The sequence below is a fragment of the Lagenorhynchus albirostris genome, chromosome X (assembly GCF_949774975.1).
Source record: "Lagenorhynchus albirostris chromosome X, mLagAlb1.1, whole genome shotgun sequence".
Taxonomy (NCBI): Eukaryota; Metazoa; Chordata; class Mammalia; order Artiodactyla; family Delphinidae; genus Lagenorhynchus; species Lagenorhynchus albirostris.
Genome location: NC_083116.1, coordinates 25,205,123 through 25,230,047, shown reverse-complemented (window position 1 = coordinate 25,230,047; position 24,925 = coordinate 25,205,123). Strand labels below are relative to the sequence as shown.

Genomic DNA, 24,925 nt, shown 5'->3' with positions numbered 1-24,925 from the left:
GTTTTACTATTGTTGTTGTCATTTGTAGCAGCTATATTTTTCTTTTCTGTTAGAAGTGGAACAGCCCATCTTGTTTTTAATTTCTCTTAAATTGATCTTAACTTGTAAATTTTTGTGTCTGTGAGACTAAGTTCAGCATTTTCCATTTAAAAATAGCTATGAAGTTGATGACAGCTTTGGTGAATGTGGCACTAAATCTTAGCATTAATATGGATAATACACAAAGACAATATGAGGCAGAACGGAATAAAATGATTGGAAAACGAGCCAATGAGAGGCTAGAACTCCTGCTACAGAAGCGGAAAGAGGTATGTACACTTTTGCACTGAATATTTAAGCTATTAATCTGTAACTAACTTGGTCACCATTAATTATGATATAACTTTGCTAGTTCATCGGATAAATTTTTTTGAAAAATTTAAACAACATGTTTCAGGTTGTTTATACATCTAACTTATTTTTGTTGATTATTCATGCCAACAGTACCTTCTGTGTATATATTCTTTCTATGTGGACTAGGATTAAGAGTTCAAGGCTTCACATAAGGAGTCCTGGGCCAGTCTGACAAGCTGCTTAATGCTTTAGTGTTGTTCATCTCTACTGTGAAAATATCTCTCCTAACTTCCTCCGTCAGCTTATTGTCAGGATGAAATGAGGTTTCACTTATGTAAAGTCACTTTGAAAAATAACTTATAAGCGATTTATGCTGTCATAATCTGTGTTTTTGGTTTTTTTATAGTGTAAGAGGCACTTGGTTAACATTAATGACCACCAAATTCAACTTTGAATGAGGAAAATATATTTTTTCAGTTTTATGCTAAATAATAATAAATAAAATCATTCGATGTTGTGTTTTTTGGTCGTTGTTGTTGTTGTCTCCCCTGCCCCCATGCCGTGCGGCTTGTGGGATCTTAGTTCCCTGACCAGGGATTGAACCCAGGCCCTGGCAATGAAAGCTCCGAGTCCTAACCACTGGACCGCCAGGGAATTCCCTTGATGTTGTGTTTTTGATTTAAATTCCTCCTTCATTGGTGATGTAATATTTTGCTATCTGATATTGGGGATGTTTATTTTTATTTCTAATAGGCAAAGTCTGCTGTTTCAGAAATATTAGTAATGCAGTTGAGTTAAAATATTTGCCGTGGTATTCCATAAATTACTTACTTGATTTTGACATTTTTTGGGGGGTAGTGGTAACTATAATTTAAAAGTTGGTTATTTCTGAGATAGCCAATAACTTTTTAAAATGCCCCTTGCTCAAGAGAAGCCAGAAAAATCTTGCCCACATTTCCACCATGCCTAAACTCCTCATCTTTTTCACGTACGGTTGACCTTTGAACAATACAGGTTTGAACTGTGCAAATCCATTGATACTTGGATTTTTTTCAGTAGTAAATATTACAGTACTTACATGATCCACAGTTGGTTGAATCTTTGGTTGTGGAACCTTGTATATGGAGAAACTGTGGATACAGAGAAACTGCATATACGGAGGGCCGACTATAAGTTTTATTTGGATTTTCAACTGTGTGGAGGGTCAGCGTCCCTAGCCCCTGCGTTGTTCACGGGTCAACTGTAGTTGAAATGAAGAATTGACCTTTTTGCCCCTTAACTTAGTTAATAAATTGCATTGGACGCTTTATTAGATGAACATAATGCATGAAATTATGGCCTGATTCTAAGATTCTGAACATAGAATGAGTGGATATAGGTAAAAAGGGGTTTTGAGTTTAAAATTCTTGTACAAATATAAGATATTAATACTTCTAGTGTGGGTTAAGTTTTTAAACATGTTGAAAGACCACCTGTGCCTTTGACTGTGCTAATTAATACAAGTGCATGCCCTTGTTAGCATTATTTGGAAATGTGAGATTATATTCATGAAAAGAAAAAAAAACATTTTACAGAAACATAGAATATAGCCTAAAAGCTAATTAATACTTAGCATGTGAAAGATTTTCCTTGTACTTCTCAAGCTCTGAAACAATTTTCTCTTAACTCTCAAGCTCTGAGTTGAAAATATATGGGAGTAAATAAGTCAACCCAGATTTGAAATGTTTAGTTGGTTATTTCAAGTGAGCCTTGTTTCCCTCAAAAATATTTAGCAGGGAGACAAATTTTTTGCCAAGTTATTTTACTCAAATCGTTTTTGTTCTTTTAGCAGGCACTAGTTAACATGACTTATTTTTCAGATGCTACAGACCAAGATAATGAAACATTGTTATGCTCTTTTGATTATATGTTATATAATATGTATTATAATAAACTACATAACAGATTTCTTTATGTACATTTATACAATGAAAATATGTGACCATTTAAAAAATTAGTCTACCAGCTAAACATTAAAAACCAAGTACAAATATTCCAGGTATTAAGGGACTGTGGCTACCTAATAGACAACAGATGTTAATTTTTGTATGTGGACACTTTTCGTTTAGTGGAATTAAGAATTGGGTGCTCGCTTCGGCAGCACATATACTAAAGTTGGAATGAGAAGATTAGCGTGGCCCCTGCGCAAGGATGACACGCAAATTCGTGAAGTGTTCCATATTTTTGTTGTAAAGCAGAAACTGACACACCACTGTAAAGCATAATTATACTCCAATAAAGATGTTAAAAAAAAAGGAATTGGGTGTAATAACCAAAACACCGGAGAAACCTGCATTTGTGTTTGTAACAACTTTTAGATGTCCTTTTGGTTCTCTTCCATTACAATTGAAAAGAAATGATGTGTTCTTTTCAGCTTCAAGAAAATCAAGATGAAATAGAAAATATGATGAATGCAATATTTAAGGGAGTGTTTGTACATAGATACCGGTAAGTCAGGGCAGTTTTTTTAATGTAACTCTTATCCTGTTCAAGTTTGGATATTTAGAGGTTTAGGTAATATAAATTTAGTGGAAATCGTGTTAGAGTAAGATCAGTGTTAGAATCTAAGCTCTTCCACTGATTGAGACACTCTATGCAAGTTACTTAACTGCTCTCAACTTTGTTTTCTATCTGAAAATGGGGTAATGTTGTGCTTGACTTGTAGATGCCCAGAAAATGGAAGCTACTGCTGTTATTAGGAGTCAGGGTACAGAATACTTAATTGATTTTGGAGGTACTATGTTAGTAGAGACTGTACGTTCTGATTCCTGACTCTTTCCTCTTCCATTTGAATATTAGTGGGAAAAGCTGGATAGATTTAAGTGAGATGTTTCCCTTATTTTGAATGAGTAGAGGAAAGAAATAGGTAATCTTACCACCATTTCTGCTGTAACCTATTCTTTAAATGTTGGTGGCATGTTTATTTAACTTCTCCGTCATTTCCTTAACTTGGCAGTTATTGAATCAGGTTAATACTTCCTTTGTAATATCCCTTTGTCTATTCTTACCTTTTTATTTCTGTTGTCACCATTACCTTAGTCTGTTCCCTCGTCATTCTCATGCCTAGAGATTATTGCAGTTGTCTTAAAATATTCTTTTGTTGCATCATTCTTCTGCTCAAAAGCCTTGAATGACTTACCATTACCTACAGGATGAATTCAAAATAATTTAGTCTGACATTCAAATCCAAATTGAGCTTGGCCTCAATATTAGGTGTAACTAATTCTCACCTGGAAAATATTATCTAACCAGACTAGTGTTCCTGCTGTCTGAACACACCATGCCCAGGAGGTGTGAACAAAGGCTGGGGTATGGCATGGTATATAAAAGGTGGGGATTGGATTCTGTTTGTAGGTTTATTTAACTTTAAATATTTATATGGTGATAATTATGCTTTGACAACTAGACTGTAAGCTCTTGGCATTCGGGGGCCATGCTTCAATTCTACATTTAAATCCCCAGTAATACTTAAGGTAGTGGTATATTCATAGTAGGTATGGAGTATTTGGTGCTGCTTAAATAAACCACAAGTCCTGTGGTATACTGGCACTAATATGCATAATTTTCCTTCCTCCATGCAGGGATGCAATAGCTGAAATCCGAGCTATTTGCATTGAAGAAATTGGCATTTGGATGAAAATGTATAGTGATGCCTTTCTTAATGACAGTTATTTAAAATATGTTGGTTGGACTATGCATGATAAGGTAAGATATGCCTTATAGACTGCTTTTCTTTTTACACATAGGCATAGCTATCTGCTGCTCTCATTCATAGTGACTTATCTGCATATAGGTAAAACTGGGAGCACATTCCTATAGGCCTCTCTCCTTTATTCTTTTCTGTCCGCTCCATGAAAATATGGTCTCTATCACATAAAGTCCCCTAGTTTTTTGAATCTTGGTGACTGATTTAGCCTTCAATCTTGAAACAATTTTTGTACTGAAACAATTGGATCATGTAGGCGATGGTGGTAGTGGTGAGACATTTCTTAGAGCAGTAAGAAGAATTCTTACTCTGTTAATATGTAAGTGCTCTATACATTTTAAAATTTCTTTAATTTTGATTCTCTTGATAAACATGTATCTTAGCCAGATTATAAGTTACAACTTGGCTTCTGACCTTTTTAATTTTTTTTTAATTAATCTACCTTTCTCTTAGTCTGCCTCTTCACAAGCCTTGAAGTTCTTTGTATATATTCCTTACAAATATTAATTTCTGTAAAGGAAAACTTACTGTGAAATATGCTACTATCGTCTTTCACAGTAGTATTGCTTTGAAAAAATTTTCATTTGACCCACAGCAGTAGTAACCCCAAAGGTATTTAGTTTTAAGTGTTTATGTATTGATTCCTATTTTTGCATTATCAAAGATGAGAGTTTCCGAAGAAATGCTATTGTATAGAACATATTTAAAGTAGAAAATATTGTAAGTATCTTGAATGTTCAGGTTGAAAATATGCAGAGTTTTAATGCATTTTCTCCTCTTGTTTCATTCAGCAAGGTGAGGTAAGACTCAAATGTCTCACTGCTCTACAAGGGCTTTATTATAACAAAGAGCTTAATTCCAAACTGGAGCTATTTACCAGTCGGTTCAAGGTTAGTATTACTCTAAGTATTTAAAAATTACCTGTTATTTGAAAGTATTTTTTCTGGCTTTCCCTTTAAGAATATTTTAATTATTTTTGTCCTTAGGATAGAATTGTGTCTATGACCCTTGACAAAGAATATGATGTTGCAGTACAAGCAATAAAATTACTCACTCTTGTTTTACAGTAAGTATGTTTTTTAAAAAATATTTATTTATTTATTTGGCTGCCCTGGGTCTTAGTTGCGGCATGTGGGATCTTTTAGTTGTGGCATGCAGGCTCTTAGTTGTAACATGCATGTAGCATCTAGTTCCCTGACCAGGGATCGAACCCGGGCTCCCTGCATTGGGAGTGCAGAGTCTTAACCGCTGGACCACCAGGGAAGTCCAACAGTAAGTATGTATTTATTGCATATCGCTAATGTCTAGTTATCTAAACAATACATTAGAATACTTGGTTTAAATTTATTTAGATCTAAACTTTAATCACTTGGGGTTTTACAGCAAGAAGTTTAATTTTTTCATGCAAAGTTGAGAAAACAGGAAGAGAGAACCATTGGACTAGAAAATTCTGAGCTAGGAATTCATGAGTTCTCATTCTCTTGACTAGTTTCCTTTCAATTTTACTGTCTCTAGATGCTCTTGAAATAAAGTTAAACACTTGAATGTGTTAAATATGCCTATCATATTTTGTCACTATTATTTTTTTAAGATTTTATTTATTATTTATTTATCTTATTTATTTTTGGCTGTGTTGGGTCTTAGTTGCAGCATGCAGGATCTTTGTTGAGGCATTTGGGATCTTTCGTTTCAGTGCGTGGGCTTCTCTTTAATTGTGGCGTGCGGGTTTTCTCTCTCTAGTTGTGGCGCGCAGGCTCCAGGGTGCGTGGGCTCTGTAGGTGTGGCGCACGGGTTCCAGAGTGCATGGGTTCTGTAGTTTGCGGCACGCGGGCTCTAGTTGAGGTGCGAGAGCTCAGTAGTTGTGGCGTGCTCGTTGCCCCTTGGCATGTGGGATCTTAGTTCCCTGACCAGGGAGCAAACCTGTGTCCCCTGCATTGTAAGGCAGATTCTTTACCACTGGACCACCAGGGAAGTCCCTTGTCACACTTTCAGAAATTAGTATTTACTGAAACTTATCTGTAAACAATCTGAATTTAAAACATATTCTATTATGTTAAAATGTAAAAGTGATGGAATTAACTTTTTTCTTTTTAAAAAGGTGTGGTGATATATACAAGATTTACCATTTAAACATATTTAAGAGTACAGATCAGTGGAATTAAGTACATTCATATTGTTCTGCAGCCATCACCATTATCCATCTCCAGAACCTTTTTTATCTTCCCATACTGATACTCTGTAGACGACTGCCAAGTGTGATTTTAAGTCATGTTGTCTACTCTTTATCTCTGAATTTGATTATTTTAGGTACCTCATATAAGTGGAATTATACAATATTTGCCCTTTTGTAGCAGGCTTATTTCACTTAGCATAATGTCTTCAGAGTTCATCCATGTTAGGTTATGTATCGGAATTTTATTCCTTTTTGAGACTCAGTATATTCCATTGTATGTATAACACATTTTATTTATTCATTCATCTATTAATGGACATTTAGGTTGTTAACATGATCCAAATAATTGCAAAAGGGCCTTTTCAAAAAAAAATCATAGCATGCTAATTCTGATACTCATATGTATGGGAAAGTCATCATGTAAGAGTAGCCAGCAAAATTCTGATTAAAAACTAATGAGAGACGACTACCCGGTATGATTTTAAGTCACTATATTGTAAAACCACAGTAACTTTTATTATTATTAATTTAAAAAATTGAAGTATAGTTGATTTACAGTGTTGTGTTAATTTCAGATGTACAGCACAGTGTTTCGGTTATATATATACATAGTAGGTCCTTGCTGGTTATCTGTTTTATACATAGCAGTGTGTATATGTTAATCCCAAACTCCTAATTTATCCCTCCCTACCCCTACCATAGTAACTTTTAAATTTTGGCACTAGTATGTGAATAGACAAATCAATGGCACAGAATAAAGAATAGAGACAAACTTAAATGCATCCAGGAACCTAGTGTAGGGTAAGGGTTGTTTCCTATCAGAAAATAAATGGTTTTGTGACACTTAGGTTCTATTTGGGGGGAAATTAAATTGGATTCATATTTTGACCTTATATAGAAATGATTTCCAGGTGGATGAAATGTTTAAATGTAGATAAATGAGACCATTAAAGTGCTAGATGAAAACTTAGGGGACGATTAAACATTTATATTTTATATGTAAACTGAGCAATGTCTTTCTGAGCATGACATAAAACCTAGACATTAAAAAAATACTGAATTTTAACTACATGAAAAACTAGAAGAAAAAAACTAGAAATGTGTATATGACATAAAATATAAACAAACTCAGAAAACAAATGACAGACTGGGCAAATATTTGCATCATAGGAGTCACTTTCAATAAATCAATAAAAAGAACAGAAACCCAATAGGAAAAGAGTCAAAAGTTAGGAACCACATCATAGACAGAAAAGAAAATAAAAATTTAAACATATGAAAAGTTGTTTAGCCATACTTAGAGATATGTATATTAAAATGAGACCATCTTTTACCTATTGCTTGACAAAGATACAAAATGTGTTTGGTAATACACTACGTCGGTAAGGCTATGCAAAAACAGACCCTTATACATTATTGATGGGACTATGAATTGGTATAACCTCTTTGGAGCAAAGCTTGGCAGTATCTATTCAAAATATTAAATGCTTACATTCTCTAACATAGTACTATTTGTAATAGAATTTTGGAAATATTCTAGATGATTATTAATAGAGGAAGAATTAAATTTATATATAATAACTAATAGAAGCACCTCATAGGGGTTATCTCATTTCATGCAGCAGTCCTGTGTGAGGAGCATGGTTATTAACGCCATTTATATGAAATGGACTACATTGCAGTCATTAAAAAGAAGGCAGCTCTACCTCAAAATTTAAATTAGGTGGTTGGGATTAATATATACACACTACTATATATAAAATAGATAATCAACAAGTACATACTGTATAGCACAGGGAACTTTGCTCACTACTCTGTAACAACCTATATGGGAAAAGAATCTGAAAAAGAATAGATATATGTATAACTAAATCGCTTTGCTGTACACCTGAAACTAACACAACATAGTAAATCTACTGTACTCCAATATACAATAAAAATTAAATTTAAAAAAATCAGAAAAAAAGAAGGCAGCTCTAGATACACTGACATTTTCTGAGAATTCCCTTAACTGGGGGGATTTTGAGCAGTCTTAACAATTGCATTTTTCTTTAATTTTTAATTAGATTTAAAAATTATAAATTATTATATGCACATTATAAAAATATTGAAAGAATCCTGAAGTAAATAAGAAAATAATAGTATCCTACTTATAATTCTACAGCTTCTCCCCTTTTCCTCCGTAATACCCTGTGGACATCTTTTTTTGTTGTTTCTGGTATTTTAATGAAGGGTAATGGCCATTTTTGTTGATTCAGCCATGTATATACCTAATAACTGAAACTTGTCAGGAACATTCCTTATTGGTTAAAATGAGTGAACTACTACACATTTACTATAGTTTCACTGATTTGATTCAATATATATGTATATGTATATATTTTATTATAAGATGGCACAAGTGGTTTTTCCAAAAATGATCCAGTATTACACATCGAGTTAATTTAAATTAAAGTGCTTTTCAAACTTTTAACATTTTGGTTTCATTTTTCTCAAAAAGAAGTAATACTTCCTTAGACATCAGACTTCTGGAAACCTTGTGCACAGCAGAAAACCAAAAAGGATCTGAGCTCCTGAGCTAACCATCTACTATCCTTAGGCTTTTTTCTCTGATGGTGGTCCTATGATTCCTAATTTACATATAATGGTAAAAACCTAGATTGTTTATCTCACAGTAGACTAAAAGCATATTAGGAGGGAAAGAGGTGCCAGAGGTCAGGACTTCAAATGCAGAGTCCCACTATGGAAGCACCCAACAAGGTTTACCCTGGGGTATTGTGGTTGATGGGCCTAATAATGACTTTGATTTACCAAGATTTTGTTAGGTTTATTTTGTTCTTTTAAAATAAGGTCAGTAAAATGAGCACTGCATTTTAGTAAGATTTTTTTAATGATACATTGTAAAGGTCTTTGGCACTTAAATTTTAATTATTTGCTAAAATGCTTTTGCATTGCCTTATATGGTGTTTAATACATGGTGAATGAAGTGTTATTCTTCACTGTGAGATAACTGGGGTGTTAGTATATTTTAATGTTGCAATATTGTCTCTTGCCTAATATTACTATGAAATACATGCAAAATGTTCTTTGTGATTATTAACTCTAAGCTCTTAGCATACCACCACTTTTTTTCCTACGTTAGTTTATATTATTTTGTCTTCATTTCCCTTTAGCATATTTGTCACATTGTTATTTCTCTTAGTATATGTTTCATTATACTCGGTATTCACTCTAATTTTACCTCCCATTGATTTTAGATGTTAACAAAATACTCAGCTGTTTTGTCAGGGGATGCTTTTACTGATAGACAATAATGAAATAAGGTTGATTTCTTCTTTCAACAGAAGTTCTTAATGAAGGTTTTTTTTTTTAAACACAAGTTTAAAAGTGGAAGTGTACTATTTTTTAATGTGTGAATATGAATTTTTGTAATCAGTATGCTTAAAATTACAACATTACTTTGAAAACTGCTATTGCTTATTTCTTCTTAGGAGTAGTGAAGAAGTTCTTACTGCAGAAGATTGTGAAAATGTCTATCATCTGGTTTATTCAGCTCATCGGCCAGTAGCAGTAGCAGCTGGAGAATTTCTCTACAAAAAGTAAATCTGTATTTCTGTTGTTCATTTGTCTAAAGTATACTTTAATGGAAGTAATTTATTGTGTTATCATTCATATTAAAATATATATAAATATAACTTATTAAAAATTATTCAGTACCGGTCTTAAGCCTATTTTTGCGTTACAAAAAAAATATTTTTCAAAATAATAAAAGGTTTTACTTCGAGTACTTTGATAACGGTTTGATATAAGAACCACAGGAATCCTTTAGTCTCTTTTCTTTTATGTTGCTGTTTAACACCTCAGATTAGGTAGTATAGATAGTATGAATATCTAATCACCGAAAATATTTAGTAAATGTTATGTAATGGCTTTTAAAGAGAACAATTTGAACCACTTGGACTAAATTGTAAGATTTTAGATTGTAAAATCTTAAAGATTTTATTAAAATGCTCATTTGGGGTGAAGCATTTATTAGAAAGAGTACATGATGTAAAACATTTACACTACAGTTTTCTATTCATTGTTATCCAGTGATAACTTTTGTTGTTTATAAGAAAGAATGATCATGATACCCGTAGAAAGAGGCCACTAAGTTCAGACTTTGGGATAAATTGTGCAAGCAGGATAGAAGGAAAAGACATGTCATTTTTAAAGAGAAGAATGTTTATCATAGATTTATGTGCATAAATGGTATAGGTTAGTCATTGTGATACTTTTATAAAAAGAAATGCTTGCTTAAAATGCAGTAAGGGTTTTAAAAAGAAGTAATTCACAATGCAACTAACTTGAGAAGTTAATTTAAAAGGATTTAGAAGTACCACCAAGTGTGAAATGAAAAAGGTTTATAGCAATTACTTAGTATAAAGTTGGAAAATACTGTACCTACCCAGCTCCCATGTACCCCTTTGTTAAATGCTTAAATATGGAATTCAGACAGTTTTTTTTAAATTAGGAAATTTTTGTTTTAAAAGTAAGTATTTTGCATATATTATCATAGGCTCTTCAGTCGTCGAGATCCAGAGGAGGATGGAATGATGAAAAGAAGGGGACGACAAGGTCCAAATGCCAACCTTGTTAAGACATTGGTTTTTTTCTTTCTGGAAAGTGAGGTTAGTTGATGTTCATGTTAGTACTTACGTTCAAAACAATTTGGAGGTGGGGTTCAAATGATGTAAATCTTAAAATCTTCCAAATATCACAGTGAGTGTTGGATAAAATAGAGTTCTACCAATTCCACACCAAAAAAATTTTTTTCTGTGTTAGTAAGATACTCAAATAGTATATTTATATGTAGTGCTAAGAGCATGAATTTTGGAACCAGAAAGACCTGATTACCGATTGGGCTTCCCTACTTATTATTTGTATAACCTTGATTCAGTTACTTAATCTTTCTAAGCCCATTTTCCTTGTAAAAATGTGGATAATAATTTCTTAGATAACGCTGAGATAATCCATGTAAAACTCTTAGCACAGACCTAGCATTTTGTTAGTTCTCAATATTTGGTACCTGTGATTATTATTGTTGTTGCAGATACAGATTTACATTTAACATCAGCTCTTTTAGGTCTCCCTTAGGTTGAAAACCTACCTGTTCACCAGAATTTGAGAGGGCCCAACATACATTTTTAGTATATGTGTATTATTTAATCAGTGTTAGGGCCTTTTAATTAGATTTTCTAATTGTTTCTATATATAGAAATACAGTTGGTTTTTGCATATTGACCTCTTATCTGCAGTTTTGCTAAATTCACTTTTTAAAGTAAGTTTTTAATAAAATTCTTAGTATTTTCTATAATATACAATCAAGTCATTTGCAAATAATGATGATTTTACTTCTTCCTTTCCTACATTTATGCCATTTTTTTCCCCAGCCTTATGGTACTGGCTAGGGCATCCAGTAGAATGTTGAATAGAAGTGGTGAGAGTGGATAGCTTTGGATTGTTCCTGATCTTAGGGGAAAAGCATCCAATATTTCAACATTAATTACGTTTTTAGTTATAGGTGTTGCGTAGCTATTTATTATATTGAGGATGTTTCCTCCTATACCTTTTTTTGCTGAGAAGTTTTTTTTAATTTTATTGAAATATAGTTGATTTACAGTGTTGTGTTTAATTTCTGCTCTGCAGCAAAGGGACTCAGTTATACATATGTATATTCTTTTTCATATTTTTTGTTATGGTTTATCACAGGATACTGAATATAGTTCCCTTGCTGTACTAGGACCTTGTTGTTTATCCATTTTATACATAATAGTTTGCACCTGCTAATATCCCAGACTCCCAGTCCTTCCCTCCCCCACCTCTCCACCCCCTTGGTAACCACAAGCCTGTTCTCTATATCTGTAAGTCTGTTTTTGTTTCATAGATATGTTCATTTGTGTCATATTTTAGATTCCACATATAAGTGACATCATATGGTATTTGTCTTTCTCTTTCTGACTTGACTTCGCTTAGTATGATAATCTCTAGGTCCATCCATGTTGCTGCAAATGGCATTATTCCATTCTTTTTTGTGACTGAGTAATATTCCATTGTGTGTATGTGTATGTGTATATACACACACAAACACACACATATCTTTCTTTCTTTTTTGAGGGGGGGGGCGCCCCGCAGGGCATGCAGGATCTTAGTTTCCTGACCAGGGATCGAACCCATGCCCGCTGCAGTGGAAGCATGGAGTCTTTTTTTTTTTTTTTTTAGCATCTTTATTGGAGTATAATTGCTTTACAATAGTGTGTTAGTTTCTGCTTTATAACAAAGTGAATCAGCTCTACATGTATCCCCATATCTCTTCCTCTTGCGTCTCCCTCCCTCCCACCTTCCCTATCACACCCCCTCTACGTGGTCACAAAGCACCGAGCTGATCTCCCTGTGCTATGTGGCTGCTTCCCACTAGCTATCAGTTTTACTTTTGGTAGTGTATATATGTCCATGCCACTCTCTCACTTTGTCCCAGCTTACCCTTCCCCCTCCCCATGTCCTCAAGTCCATTCTCTAGTAGGTCTGCGTCTTTATTCCCATCCTGCCCCTAGGTTCTTCATGACGTTTTTTTGTTTTGTTTTGTTTTGTTTAGATTCTGTATATATGTGTTAGCATACGGTATTTGTTTTTCTCTTTCTGACTTACTTCACTCTGTATGACAGACTCTAGGTCCATCCACCTCACTACAGATAACTCAATTTCGTTTCTTTTTATGTCTGAGTAATATTCCATTGTATATATGTGCCACATCTTTATCTATTCATCTCTCAATACCACATCTTCTTTATCCATTCATCTGTCAATGGACATTTAGGTTGTTTCTATGTCTTTGCTATTGTAAATAGTGCTGCTATGAACATAGGGGTGCATGTATCTTTTCAAATTATAGCTTTGTCTGGGTATATGCCCAGGAGTGGAATTGCTGGATCTTATGGCAACTCTATTTTTAGTCTTTTGAGTGGCTGCATCAGTTTACATTCCCACCAACAGTGTTAAGTGGGATCCCTTTTTTCCCCACCCTCTCCAGCATTTATTATTTGTAGACTTTTTAATGATGGCCATTCTTACTGATGTGAGGGGATACCTCATTGTAGTTTTGATTTGCATTTCTCTAATAACCCGTTGCGGAGCACAGGCTCTGGATGCGCAGGCTCAGCGGCCATGGCTCACGGGCCCAGCCACTCCGCGGCACGTGGGATCTTCCCGGACCGGGGCACGAACCCGTGTCCCCTGCATCGACAGGCAGACTCTCAACCACTGCGCCACCAGGGAAGCCCAATGAGCATCTTTTCATGTGCTTATTGGCCATCTGTATGTCTTCTTTGGAGAAATGTCTATTTAGGTCTTCCACCCATTTTTTGATTGGGTTGTTTGTTTGATATTGAGTTGTATGAACTGTTATGTATATTTTGGAAATTAAGCCCTTTTCAGTCACATCATTTGCAAATATTTTCTCCCAGTCTGTAGGATGTCTTTTTGTTTTGTTTATGGGTTCCTTTGCTTGCAAAAGCTTATAAGTTTGATTAGGTCCCATTGTTTATTTTTACTTTTATTCCTGTTGCCTTAGGAGGCTGACCTAAGAAAACATTTGTGCGATTTATGTCAGAATGTTTTGCCTGTCTTTCTCTTCTAGGAGTTTTATGATGTCTTGTCTTATATTTAAGTCTTTAAGCCATTTTGAGTTTATTTTTGTGTATGGTGTGAGGGTGTGTTCTAGCTTCATTGATTTACATGTGGCTGTCCAGCTTTCCCAGCACCACTTGCTGAAGAGACTGCCTCTTCTCCATTGTATATTCTTGTCTCCTTTGTCAAAGATTAATTATCCATAGGTGTGTGGGTGCTGAGACATTTTATCATGAATGGATGTTGAATTCTGTCCAATGCTTTTTTCTTCATCCCTTGAGATGATTATTTTATCTTTCATTACATTAATATGATAAATTATGTTGATTGTTGTTTTGAATGTTGAATCAACCTTGCATTCCTAGGATAAACCCCTACTTGGTCATGATCTGTTATCCTTTTTATATATTGCTGGTTTTAGTTTACAAATTTTTTGAGAACATTCCCTCCATGTTCATGCAGGGTGTTGGTATGTATATATATTTAATTGTAACGTCTTTGATGGGTTTCGGTATCATGGTAATGCTTGTCCCCTAAAATGAGTTGGGAAGCTCTAGGGCCATTTTAAGCTTCACAGAATGAAGAGAAATGATTTAGTTATATATTGAATTGATAAGTAATCATGTATTTTGTATTTTAAGTAATCGTTACAACTCCCATTAAGTTACAATAAATTTGTAGTATATTTTATAACTGAGAGTAGTTCACCCGTGTAATACAGTTGGCCCCCCATATCTGTGGGTTCTGCATCTGTGGATTCAGCCAACAGGGGATCCAACCAATAGTGGATTGAAAATATTTTTTGAAAAATTCCGGAAAGTTCGAAGAAGCAAAAGTTGAATTTGCCACATACTGGCAACTATTTACATAGTATTTACATTGTATTTGGGTACTATAAGTAATCTAGAGATGATTTAAAGTATATGGAAGGATGAGCATAGGTTATGTGCAGATTACACCATTTTATATAAGGAACTTGAGCATCCTCGGAAAATCTGACAGGGGGTCCTGGAACCAATCCTCCTTAGATATAGAAGAATGACTGTATTGAGTCAGGTACTAAATATGCATGCATATAGTCTCTTCAAAAATAATTTTCATGTGAATGATTTAATGATTATTGTGAGAAATGTTACTACCTAGCAGGGTTTACTTATACATAGCAAGCTAAGGCAGTTCTTCTCTGTCCTTTCTTCCATTTGACCTCAAAAAACAAATTGTTTGAGTTTGCACATGGTGCCAACAAAGCTTCCATTCTTTTGATTAAGGCTAGTATGATATTTGTCTAAGAGCACATTGCTCTTCTTAAATTTTAGTTACATGAGCACGCAGCGTACCTTGTGGATAGCATGTGGGACTGTGCTACTGAGCTGCTGAAAGACTGGGAATGTATGAATAGCTTGTTGCTGGAGGAGCCACTTAGTGGAGAGGAAGGTAAGGATGTTTAATTATGGTATTTTTGTTGTCTAGATAATTTTGAAAATAGAGTTTACTTATTCCATTTCTTTATCTTTTAGCATTAAAATAATGATTCAAAGTCTTTGAATAATTTTGTTTTCATACACATGAATATTATGCTATGTAGAAGGATATAATTGCTGTCAATATTCTTTATTTTGTTTTATTATATTTTATCTTTTTGTATCTGTTCATATTTTCATTTCTCAAATTGTGGAGCAGTGTTTTACAGATTTGTAATGCTTAGGAGGGTTTAACTTGTTCTGAACCTTTTTGTGATATAGTAATGGGATTTTCTTTAGTACATTAGGTCAGATTCTGTCACAGGCAGAAGGAACTGTTATGTAATATTATAAATGGCATATAAAGAAAAGAAATAGGTTAACTTTCTGATTTTTTTCTTTCAGCGCTAACGGACAGACAAGAGAGTGCTCTGATTGAAATAATGCTTTGTACCATTAGACAAGCTGCTGAATGTCATCCTCCTGTGGGGAGAGGGACAGGAAAAAGGGTATGCCAACATATTTTCAGTATTCTAAATTATATGTCTCTTTTTCAATATCTTTTTTAAAGTTCTTATTTGTAACCATATAATCAAATTTTTGAATCTTAGATTTTATTTTTCAGGCGATCTTTGCTTATAAATATGTGTTAGAAGTAAATTTTAAAGCATTAGCAATTTGCGAAATCCACGTTCCTGCCATAAGATACTTTGTGAGTTAACTACAGGAGATGCAGTGGTTGACAGTAACTACAGGAGATACAGTGATTGACAGTCCCTGCCTTTAAGACCGCATGTTGTGCAACATTTTAGAATGGTGTATTTGTCTGTTTTGGTTTATTTATAGATTTGCTTTCTTTTAATAAAAGTTAGAAATAAAGACAGGATAATCATTCATTAATATGGGGGAAATTCCTATTTCCTGGGATATGATTTTAATGCATTATTTCAAAGTTCACATAATATTTGTATTGTAGACCAGAGTTGCACAGGCTTTCAAACTTTGTGAAGCACAAAAATACATTTTTATATTGTGACCTCGTACACATCTATATATATGTGTTTGTGTATAACTGAAACAGAATTTCATCAAACAATACTGCAACTTAGGTGATGCATTCTATTTTCCTTTGTTTTCTTTTCGTGTTTTTTTCTTGTTTTTCTAATTGCTGGTCGTTACTTATGTTGATTTCATAACTCATGGATCATGGCACAACTTATAGTAGACTGAAATCCTACTCAGTCCTATTATTATATAAACTCCTAAACTACATTTCCTAACTGCTTCTCCTTTCATCCAAAGGTAGAGTTAGTTAATCTAATTGGGTATTGATTTTGCCTCTAGACCTATTCAAAGTGTTGCTATTTTTAAAAAATATAATGTGCAAGCTATTCTCTTTGTTACTTTTGGGTTTCAAGTTTTATAGTAGAAATTCTTGTATCCATCATTACTTATTTTGGATATCTTAACTTAAAGTTGAGCACCTAACAGTGTCAGTGGGCTTATTAATAAATACTTAGAAACTTTGTTGTGTTAACCTTAGGTGCTAACAGCAAAGGAGAAGAAGACCCAGTTGGATGACAGGACAAAAATCACTGAACTCTTTGCTGTGGCCCTTCCTCAGTTATTAGCTAAAGTAAGTTTGTGTCAGTATCAGGAGTGTTACTAAGAAATTACAAGTTTTGTTTGGAAGTGCCACACAGAATTTTGCACTTATCATAATATTTACTTACCATTATTGTGATGTTTTTGACATGATTTTTTTTTTTATTTCAAAGTACTCTGTAGATGCTGAAAAGGTGACTAACTTGTTGCAATTGCCACAATACTTTGATTTGGAAATATATACCACTGGACGATTAGAAAAGGTATGGTGTTTCTGTGTATAAAAAACCTTGAAGAAAAATCGTTAACTTAGTTCATCCCATCATATTGTTTATTTATATTTTTTGAAATATGTTTTTGTAACTTTTAATATAAAAGGAAACCTGTATCTTGTATGCCATACATATTTTAGATAAAGTGGATTTATTAGAGAATGGCACTAATGAGGTTTCCCTTTGATTCATGCCCATGTCCGTACCATCATTGCTAGCCATTATGTGACTGTATCACTGACCATTTATGGAGATTAGGGGTGGGTAACTAGATAATAACAACTGCAAAATGAAAGCAGCTAATATCCATTAAATACATTTACTGTGTTCCAGGAACATATGTATTTATATGTATTAACATCTCACCAAGGTCCTATGAGATAGGTAATACTATTCCTGTTGAAGTTGGGGAAATAAGTTTGGGTGGGTCAGTGCATTTATTTATTATGACTAGAAGAACTTAAAGTATGTCCTACTGGTTGTAAAGTTACTGTGTTTGAAGCTGTTCATCCCAGTTGTGTAGTCATTTTATGCCTATCATATATATACCTTAGTTTTAATGAAGAAAACTTTGATTTTGCAGCATTTGGATGCCTTATTACGACAGATCCGGAATATTGTAGAGAAGCACACAGATACAGATGTTTTAGAAGCATGTTCTAAAACTTATCACGCACTCTGTAATGAAGAGTTCACAATTTTCAACAGAGTAGATATTTCAAGAAGTCAACTGATAGACGAGTTGGCCGATAAATTTAACCGGCTTCTTGAAGATTTTCTGCAAGAGGTATATATTACAAGTATTTTGTCAGCTGTGCCCCATTGCGCACCCCCCCACACCCCCCAGAACCAAATTAGTCACTAGTCTTGGTGATAATCCCTAGCAGTATGTTGAAAAGTCATTCAGACTTTTTGTTCTATGATTCATCGTGATACTATTATTCATCCACCAAAATAGGAAGGTGGCAAGAATCTGCAACTAAGAGAGGGTGAAAGCAAAGCTAACATCTTTCCCCTTTTTTTAATTTAAAGAAATGATCTGGGAAGTTTCCAGGGTTTAGTTGAACAAGAGGCTGTTAGGGAACAGGGTGTTAACAGAACAGAAAAGTTGAGCTAGACTGTGGCCACGTAACCTCAAAAATTGGGGTATTTCTTAACATTTTGGAAGTTTATTTATGGTCTTTGATATTATAAAGCCTTGATAAATTATAGCCACTGTCGACTTTGTTGTTTTGTTGTTCTGTTGTATTTCCAAAGAGGCTTAAGTGTGGTGCTCAAATACACTTGTATTTTTATTGTGATTTTTATCTTTTCTGGAAAGGTACACTTAACAGTTTAATTGATTTGCATAAAGTAAAAAGTTGTGATTCTCAAATTAATGCATTTAGCCTTTTCCACATCACTTTTGTCATTAATGCTGCAAAAAATGATGTGGACTTTTGTAATTTCTAGTTACTTTGTTTAGCAGTTACTTCTTTAACTTTCTTATTTCTGTGTATAACATTTCATGCTTACTATGTTTTGCTTAATTGGAGGTTTGTGCAAATATGTTGATGTACGAATGATCACATTCTTAAAAATTGTAATGGCTCTACTATTGGCTGGATATGATTCTGATTAGGACAAGTTAATTTAAAATCAAACTATGGTTTGTTAATTAAGTTTAATTACTTACCTTGTATAAAAATTGATGGTGAAAAACAAGCATTTTTTTGAGAAACCTGGGGTTTAATACAGTAAGTTCGATAGTATTTTTAAAAATTTGTAAGTTTCTTATAGTGAGACTCATAAAATTGTCAAAAACTTAAGTTACTCTAAATTGGAAAGTTGATACCCAGAAAAAGGATTAGTATATCTAGTCCTTATGCAGAGGATTTTTTCCAAATTAATTTTAATTGGTCTGATATATCTTTCTTGAGCACTATGTTTCATTTACTTAGTAGATTGTCCTTTAGGTATTATCTTTTATGATCTCTTTCTTGTCCTCTAATATATTTCTCTTTATTGTCCCAATGCATTTATTACTGTGAAAGAGTAGATGTCTTCATTGTTTTGTGTCAAGATCACTTAAAGGAAAAAAGGAGAATGTCATTCAGTTTTTCTCTTTTGGGTATAATGTATCTGTTATAACAACTCTATGTTGACCCATTATTCTGGCCACATTGCTTTAAATTTGGCCAGGTAAGTATTGAATGACAAAGTTATTTTGTGGTTTTTAATTAGGTTATTCTTTATTTTCAAGGTGTGGAAATCACCAATGTGATAGCCTAAGATTTTTCACTTTTGTGGTTATTAATGTTTAATATGATATAATTAACATTCATAGGGCGAAGAACCTGATGAAGATGATGCATATCAGGTATTGTCAACATTGAAGAGAATCACTGCTTTTCATAAGTAAGTTGAATCTTAAAGTTTCTGATTTCTTAAAACTGTAGCAAAATCAGAACCAAATTGCATGTTTGGGGATTATAGTGTCAAATTTTTTGCTGGATTTCTTGTGCTTTTGCGAAAAGTACTTGATAGAGTCATGTTGTGAATTGGGGAACAACAAATTATCAACTAATATACTTTTTAAAAATACACATTTTTTTTGTTGTTCTTGTGGGCGCATGTTAGAAAGTTTACTACATTTTACTTCAATAGTATTCTTTTAACACTCAAGTCCAGAACAAATGTGATTAAGCTTAACTTTTTAATATAACTTAATTCTTTTTTACAGTGCCCATGATCTTTCAAAGTGGGATTTGTTTGCTTGTAATTACAAACTATTGAAAACCGGAATTGAAAATGGAGACATGCCTGAACAGGTTTTTATTTATTTACAAGTTACATATTTAACTTTGAGAAAGAAGACTTGTGACTTGTAAAATTTAACTGTATTCTCTTTGTTCTTTTATAGATTGTTATTCACGCACTGCAATGCACTCACTATGTAATCCTTTGGCAGCTTGCAAAGATAACTGAAAGCAGCTCTACAAAGGTTTGTGGTGGTTCAGTGGCGTCTTTTTTTATTAAATAGCATTAACTTTTCAGCAAACTTAAACATAAGACATATCAATAAAATCTTGCTTATTTCTAATCTATTTAGGCATGTTTACTTTTAAAAACAGTTATTTGTAGTTGTATATTCAGTGAAAGAACATTAATATGTTTTGTTTAGGGTATGATTCTAAATTTAAAAAATCACATTTATATGTGGCATAATTTATGGATTTCCATATCATTCTCAAAAGTACTGGGTACATAAAGAACTACAGATTTTGTAAATCATGACCAAGAGCCTTTGACACATACAGATACAGCTATTGGGTTATATAAATTAATTATTACAAACCACCTGTCCCTAGATCTTATGCCTCGTATTGTTTTGGGATCTCCTTATTCATACTCAGGATCTCTGTACTGATGTTCCAAATTCATGATAAATCACTTTCTGGTTGAGTGTAATGTGCCAGCTACTAGGTCATAGAACTTTCAAATTTTTATCTGTAGTGGTAATCCTTGATGTGTTTAGTAATTGAACTAAACAGTACTGCCTTTTCATTTGTAAATTAGAAACTTAAACTTCGTACTTGTAGTAGTAGATGTTGCCTTAAATATTATTTGGGCACATTTTTATAAATATTAAGTAATTTTTGTAAGCTATAGAATTAGCTGTTCATAGTTATTTTCCTCAAAAAGGAATCCTCTTGATAATCAGTTTGTTTTGCATAATTCACAGAATAATTTTAGAATTTTTTTGAGGTTTTTAAGCACAAGATGCAATTATATCTACAAATGGATGTTTTCCACCTTGAAAAGACAATGTAGTACTGTTGTTAAAATAGTGTACTTTTTGTCAGACACCCAAAAAGTTTAATTCAATATCAAGCTTGCAGTAGGAACAGTGACTGTATTAGCAAATATAATTGCTCACCTAAATCAAAAGCATTGAGTTACAAATTAACATGGGAAAAAAGGTAATACTTTTAGTAGAGGAAACAGGGTAAAAATGAAGGTTATTAAATGCAAAAATTATTTCTACTGAAGCTTGGTTGAGTTTTCTTCACCAAATCAATCTCTAAGTTAAACCTGTTTTTATTTAACTTGTCTATTGCATATACCAAATATGTACTGATACTCTATCGTTTGGCATCCAGTATCAGGAGACGGGCCAGAGGTTATGCCTTAAATAAATTAGTGTGGCTGATCTTTATAAAGTAGTTTTCTATTTTAAATTAACTAATGTAAATATTTAGAAAAAGAAAAAAAAGATTCATCCTTTTAGTGTAGGTTAAAATTTTTTTTTCTTAAGTGGAGTAATTCCACAAAACTAATTTTTCTTTGGTCCCTCTCTGTTTTTAAAAAGCACAACCACTATCCTACAAATGAAAAATGAAACATGCTGTCCCTTTTTTATCATTTATTTTATTCCATTCATCAGTCAGCCACTCATCAAATTACAAAGTGAGGATGGAACATAAATCTTTACTTGTTAAGCATTCTGAGGTAGTGGATTTATATGGATAGCCATATATAGTCATATAAGTTTTCTCATTCTAAAGGACCCAGATCACGTAGGATATTATCCGTTAATATACCTGGTATTTTTTTTGATAAAATTGTATTCTTATATACAGATGCTTTTTCTATATGGTGATATTTGGCTTTGAGTGAATATTCTAACACTCAGCTTTGTGAAAACATATATTTACTACACCACCAGTATTTATATATTCATTAATGATATGCATGTACTAATAGTCTGAGGATTTTAAGTACTAGGCCTACAATATTAAGTACATAGTAAATTAAGTGTATTACAGAATGAACAGAGAAATGGAAATTGAAAAAGGCTGAGTTAAAGATGATATAAACAATATTTTTAGATGTCAGCTAATTATCATGAATATACCTGGTGTTTTTAAGCCTGCAATTTGTTGAGATTTTAAAAGTGGTTTTTGTTTTCCTTTTTGATAAATAATAAAGATTTTAAATCTAATATACAAGCAGAGTTAACATAGTTAAATATATGGTGATGTTTTATGTAATTTAAAATATCTTAAATATTGAATGAGTTTTTAATACAGTATTTTAAAATGCTCATGTTAAATTTTTTCAAGGAGGACTTGCTGCGTTTAAAGAAACAGATGAGGGTATTCTGTCAGATATGTCAACATTACCTGACCAACGTGAATACCACCGTTAAAGAACAGGTTAGTAATTACTATAGATAGCAGTCTTTTGTAAGCAACCCTGAATAAATATCTGAACTAATATAGAAAATTTAAGAAATACTGAAATTGGGCAAAGTAGAAATATCTTGTATCTGTCTGTATATATACTATGCTCAAAAAATAGATTAACATTAATTCCATGTGGAGCATTATAGATTACCCGCATATTGCAGTTATTCTGTGTTATTGTTTCTTTATGCCACACATGGTAAACAGACCCATATATACAAAGTAGGTGTATGCAGTTACATAAATTATTCCTGAAAGCAACAAGTATAACAGATATGCCTCAGGGAGGAAAGGTCCATCTGGTTTTGTTATCTCAGAGTATTATCAGATGTTGGCATTCCTGCCCATTCCTGATTGTGTGAGTTATTTTTTCTTATGTGGACTTTGAAATAAAAATTTTAATCACTTCCGTCTTCAGAGTGTTACCTTCCCACCCCATATGCCCTCTTGATTCCATTGCTGCCAAGCTTCTCAGTCTGGAAATACATTGTTACTTGGTGCCATGGGTAGTTTTCCCATCTGTAAAATAACTTCTGATCCTGGGACCAAGAGCCTATTTAGTTTTGAACTGTAACAATAAAGGACTTGGGACATTTTCTTCTCTACAATTCAGATAAGAGGGACAAAATTTCAGAAGGTAGTAAAATGAGTTTATAGTTAATGTCTTAGAATAGGATTTCAGTGAAGTATACACTGATCTAAACTTAATACATGAAGTATTACTTGATATATTTTCATAGGCCACCAAGATACTCAGCTTAATATTCCGTATTTCTTACAGTGTTAGCACATAATTCCTTATGGGTTATTGTGTGTAATCTCCTTTATATATAATCTGTTGTTCAGGCCTTGGAGATTAATTATTTGGTCATTAAATAGCCTGTGTACTAGTCTTCCTAACAGCTTCCAGGAATATGTCCTGGTTAGCTCACAAGACCTGTCAGTTCACCTAATTAGTAAATGTCACCACGCTTATCACTGTGTATCCTTACTGTGTATGTTGCAAAAGCTTTTGTAAACTCAAATATCTTGATAGGTATAAATTATTACTATAGTAGTAAAATGAGAGGAAGAGACCAAAAGAAGAGGTAAAAGCATAGAGAAAAAAATAAATGTGGTTAGTTCCAAAAAGGCAAAGCTATTATTAAAATCTGCTTTGAGGTCTATATTATAATCTGTCCTTCTAGTAGTAGTCTTCCATTAAATGTAATTTTCTGTTGACTTTGTGATCACAAAATTTTATTTTCCTTATCCCTTCCCAACAAATAACTAAATTTTTTCCAGTTACCTTCTGACTACTTTTACCAGTGTTTGACTCTATTTAAAACTCCTGGCAGAGTTTTTTTTTAACATCTTTATTGGGGTATAATTGCTTTACAATGGTGTGTTAGTTTCTGCTTTATAACAAAGTGAATCAGTTATACATATACATATGCTCCCATATCTCTTCCCTCTTGTGTCACCCTCCCTATCCCACCCCTCCCTATCCTACCCCTCCAGGCAGTCACAAAGCACCGAGCCGATATCCCTGTGCCATGCGGCTGCTTCCCACTAGCTATCTACCTTACGTTTGTTAGTGTGTATATGTCCATGACTCTCTCTCGCCCTGTCACAGCTCACCCTTCCCCCTCCCCATATCCTCAAGTCCGTTCTCCAGTAGGTCTGTGTCTTTATTCCTGTCTTACCCCTAGGTTCTTCATGACATTTTTTTTTCTTCTTAAATTCCATATATATGTGTTAGCATACGGTATTTGTCTTTCTCTTTCTGACTTACTTCACTCTGTATGACAGACTCTAGGTCTATCCACCTCATTACAAATAGCTCAATTTTGTTTCTTTTTATGGCTGAGTAATATTCCATTGTATATATGTGCCACATCTTCTTTATCCATTCATCCGATGATGGGCACTTAGGTTGTTTCCATCTCCGGGCTATTGTAAATAGAGCTGCAGTGAAGATTTTGGTACATGACTCTTTTTGAATTTTGGTTTTCTCAGGGTATATGCCCAGTAGTGGGATTGCTGGGTCATATGGTAGTTCTATTTGTAGTTTTTTAAGGAACCTCCATACTGTTCTCCATAGTGGCTGAACCAATTCATATTCCCACCAGCAGTGCAAGAGTGTTCCCTTTTCTCCACACCCTCTCCAGCATTTATTGTTTCTAGATTTTTTGATGATGGCCATTCTGACTGGTGTGAGATGATATCTCATTGTAGTTTTGATTTGCATTTCTCTAATGATTAATGATGTTGAGCATTCTTTCATGTGTTTGTTGGCAGTCTATATCTTCTTTGGAGAAATGTCTATTTAGGTCTTCTGCCCATTTTTGGATGGCAGAGTTTTTATAAAGCTCCTCAAGATATAACTTCATCCAAAAAAAAAAATATATATATATATATATATATATATATATATATATAAAAAACACTTCAGCTTTATTGCT

The 24,925-nt window shown here is 33.5% G+C and overlaps 1 protein-coding gene and 1 pseudogene across 3 annotated transcripts in view; both read left to right on the top strand.

Annotated features, from left to right (window-relative positions):
* Nucleotides 1-24,925, top strand: part of STAG2 (STAG2 cohesin complex component) — a 115,945-nt gene that overhangs the window by 62,250 nt on the left and 28,770 nt on the right. For all 3 annotated transcript variants that reach the window (XM_060138738.1, XM_060138736.1, XM_060138737.1), the window contains 16 exons: nt 157-308; nt 2,747-2,820; nt 3,954-4,077; nt 4,870-4,968; nt 5,065-5,144; nt 9,743-9,850; nt 10,810-10,921; nt 15,233-15,350; nt 15,782-15,885; nt 16,920-17,012; nt 17,155-17,244; nt 17,837-18,040; nt 19,580-19,650; nt 19,976-20,063; nt 20,156-20,236; nt 22,359-22,451. In XM_060138738.1, the coding sequence (XP_059994721.1) occupies nt 157-308; nt 2,747-2,820; nt 3,954-4,077; nt 4,870-4,968; nt 5,065-5,144; nt 9,743-9,850; nt 10,810-10,921; nt 15,233-15,350; nt 15,782-15,885; nt 16,920-17,012; nt 17,155-17,244; nt 17,837-18,040; nt 19,580-19,650; nt 19,976-20,063; nt 20,156-20,236; nt 22,359-22,451 (1,691 nt within the window). The remainder of the gene's footprint in view (nt 1-156; nt 309-2,746; nt 2,821-3,953; nt 4,078-4,869; nt 4,969-5,064; nt 5,145-9,742; nt 9,851-10,809; nt 10,922-15,232; nt 15,351-15,781; nt 15,886-16,919; nt 17,013-17,154; nt 17,245-17,836; nt 18,041-19,579; nt 19,651-19,975; nt 20,064-20,155; nt 20,237-22,358; nt 22,452-24,925) is intronic.
* Nucleotides 2,458-2,558, top strand: LOC132514216 (U6 spliceosomal RNA; annotated as a pseudogene).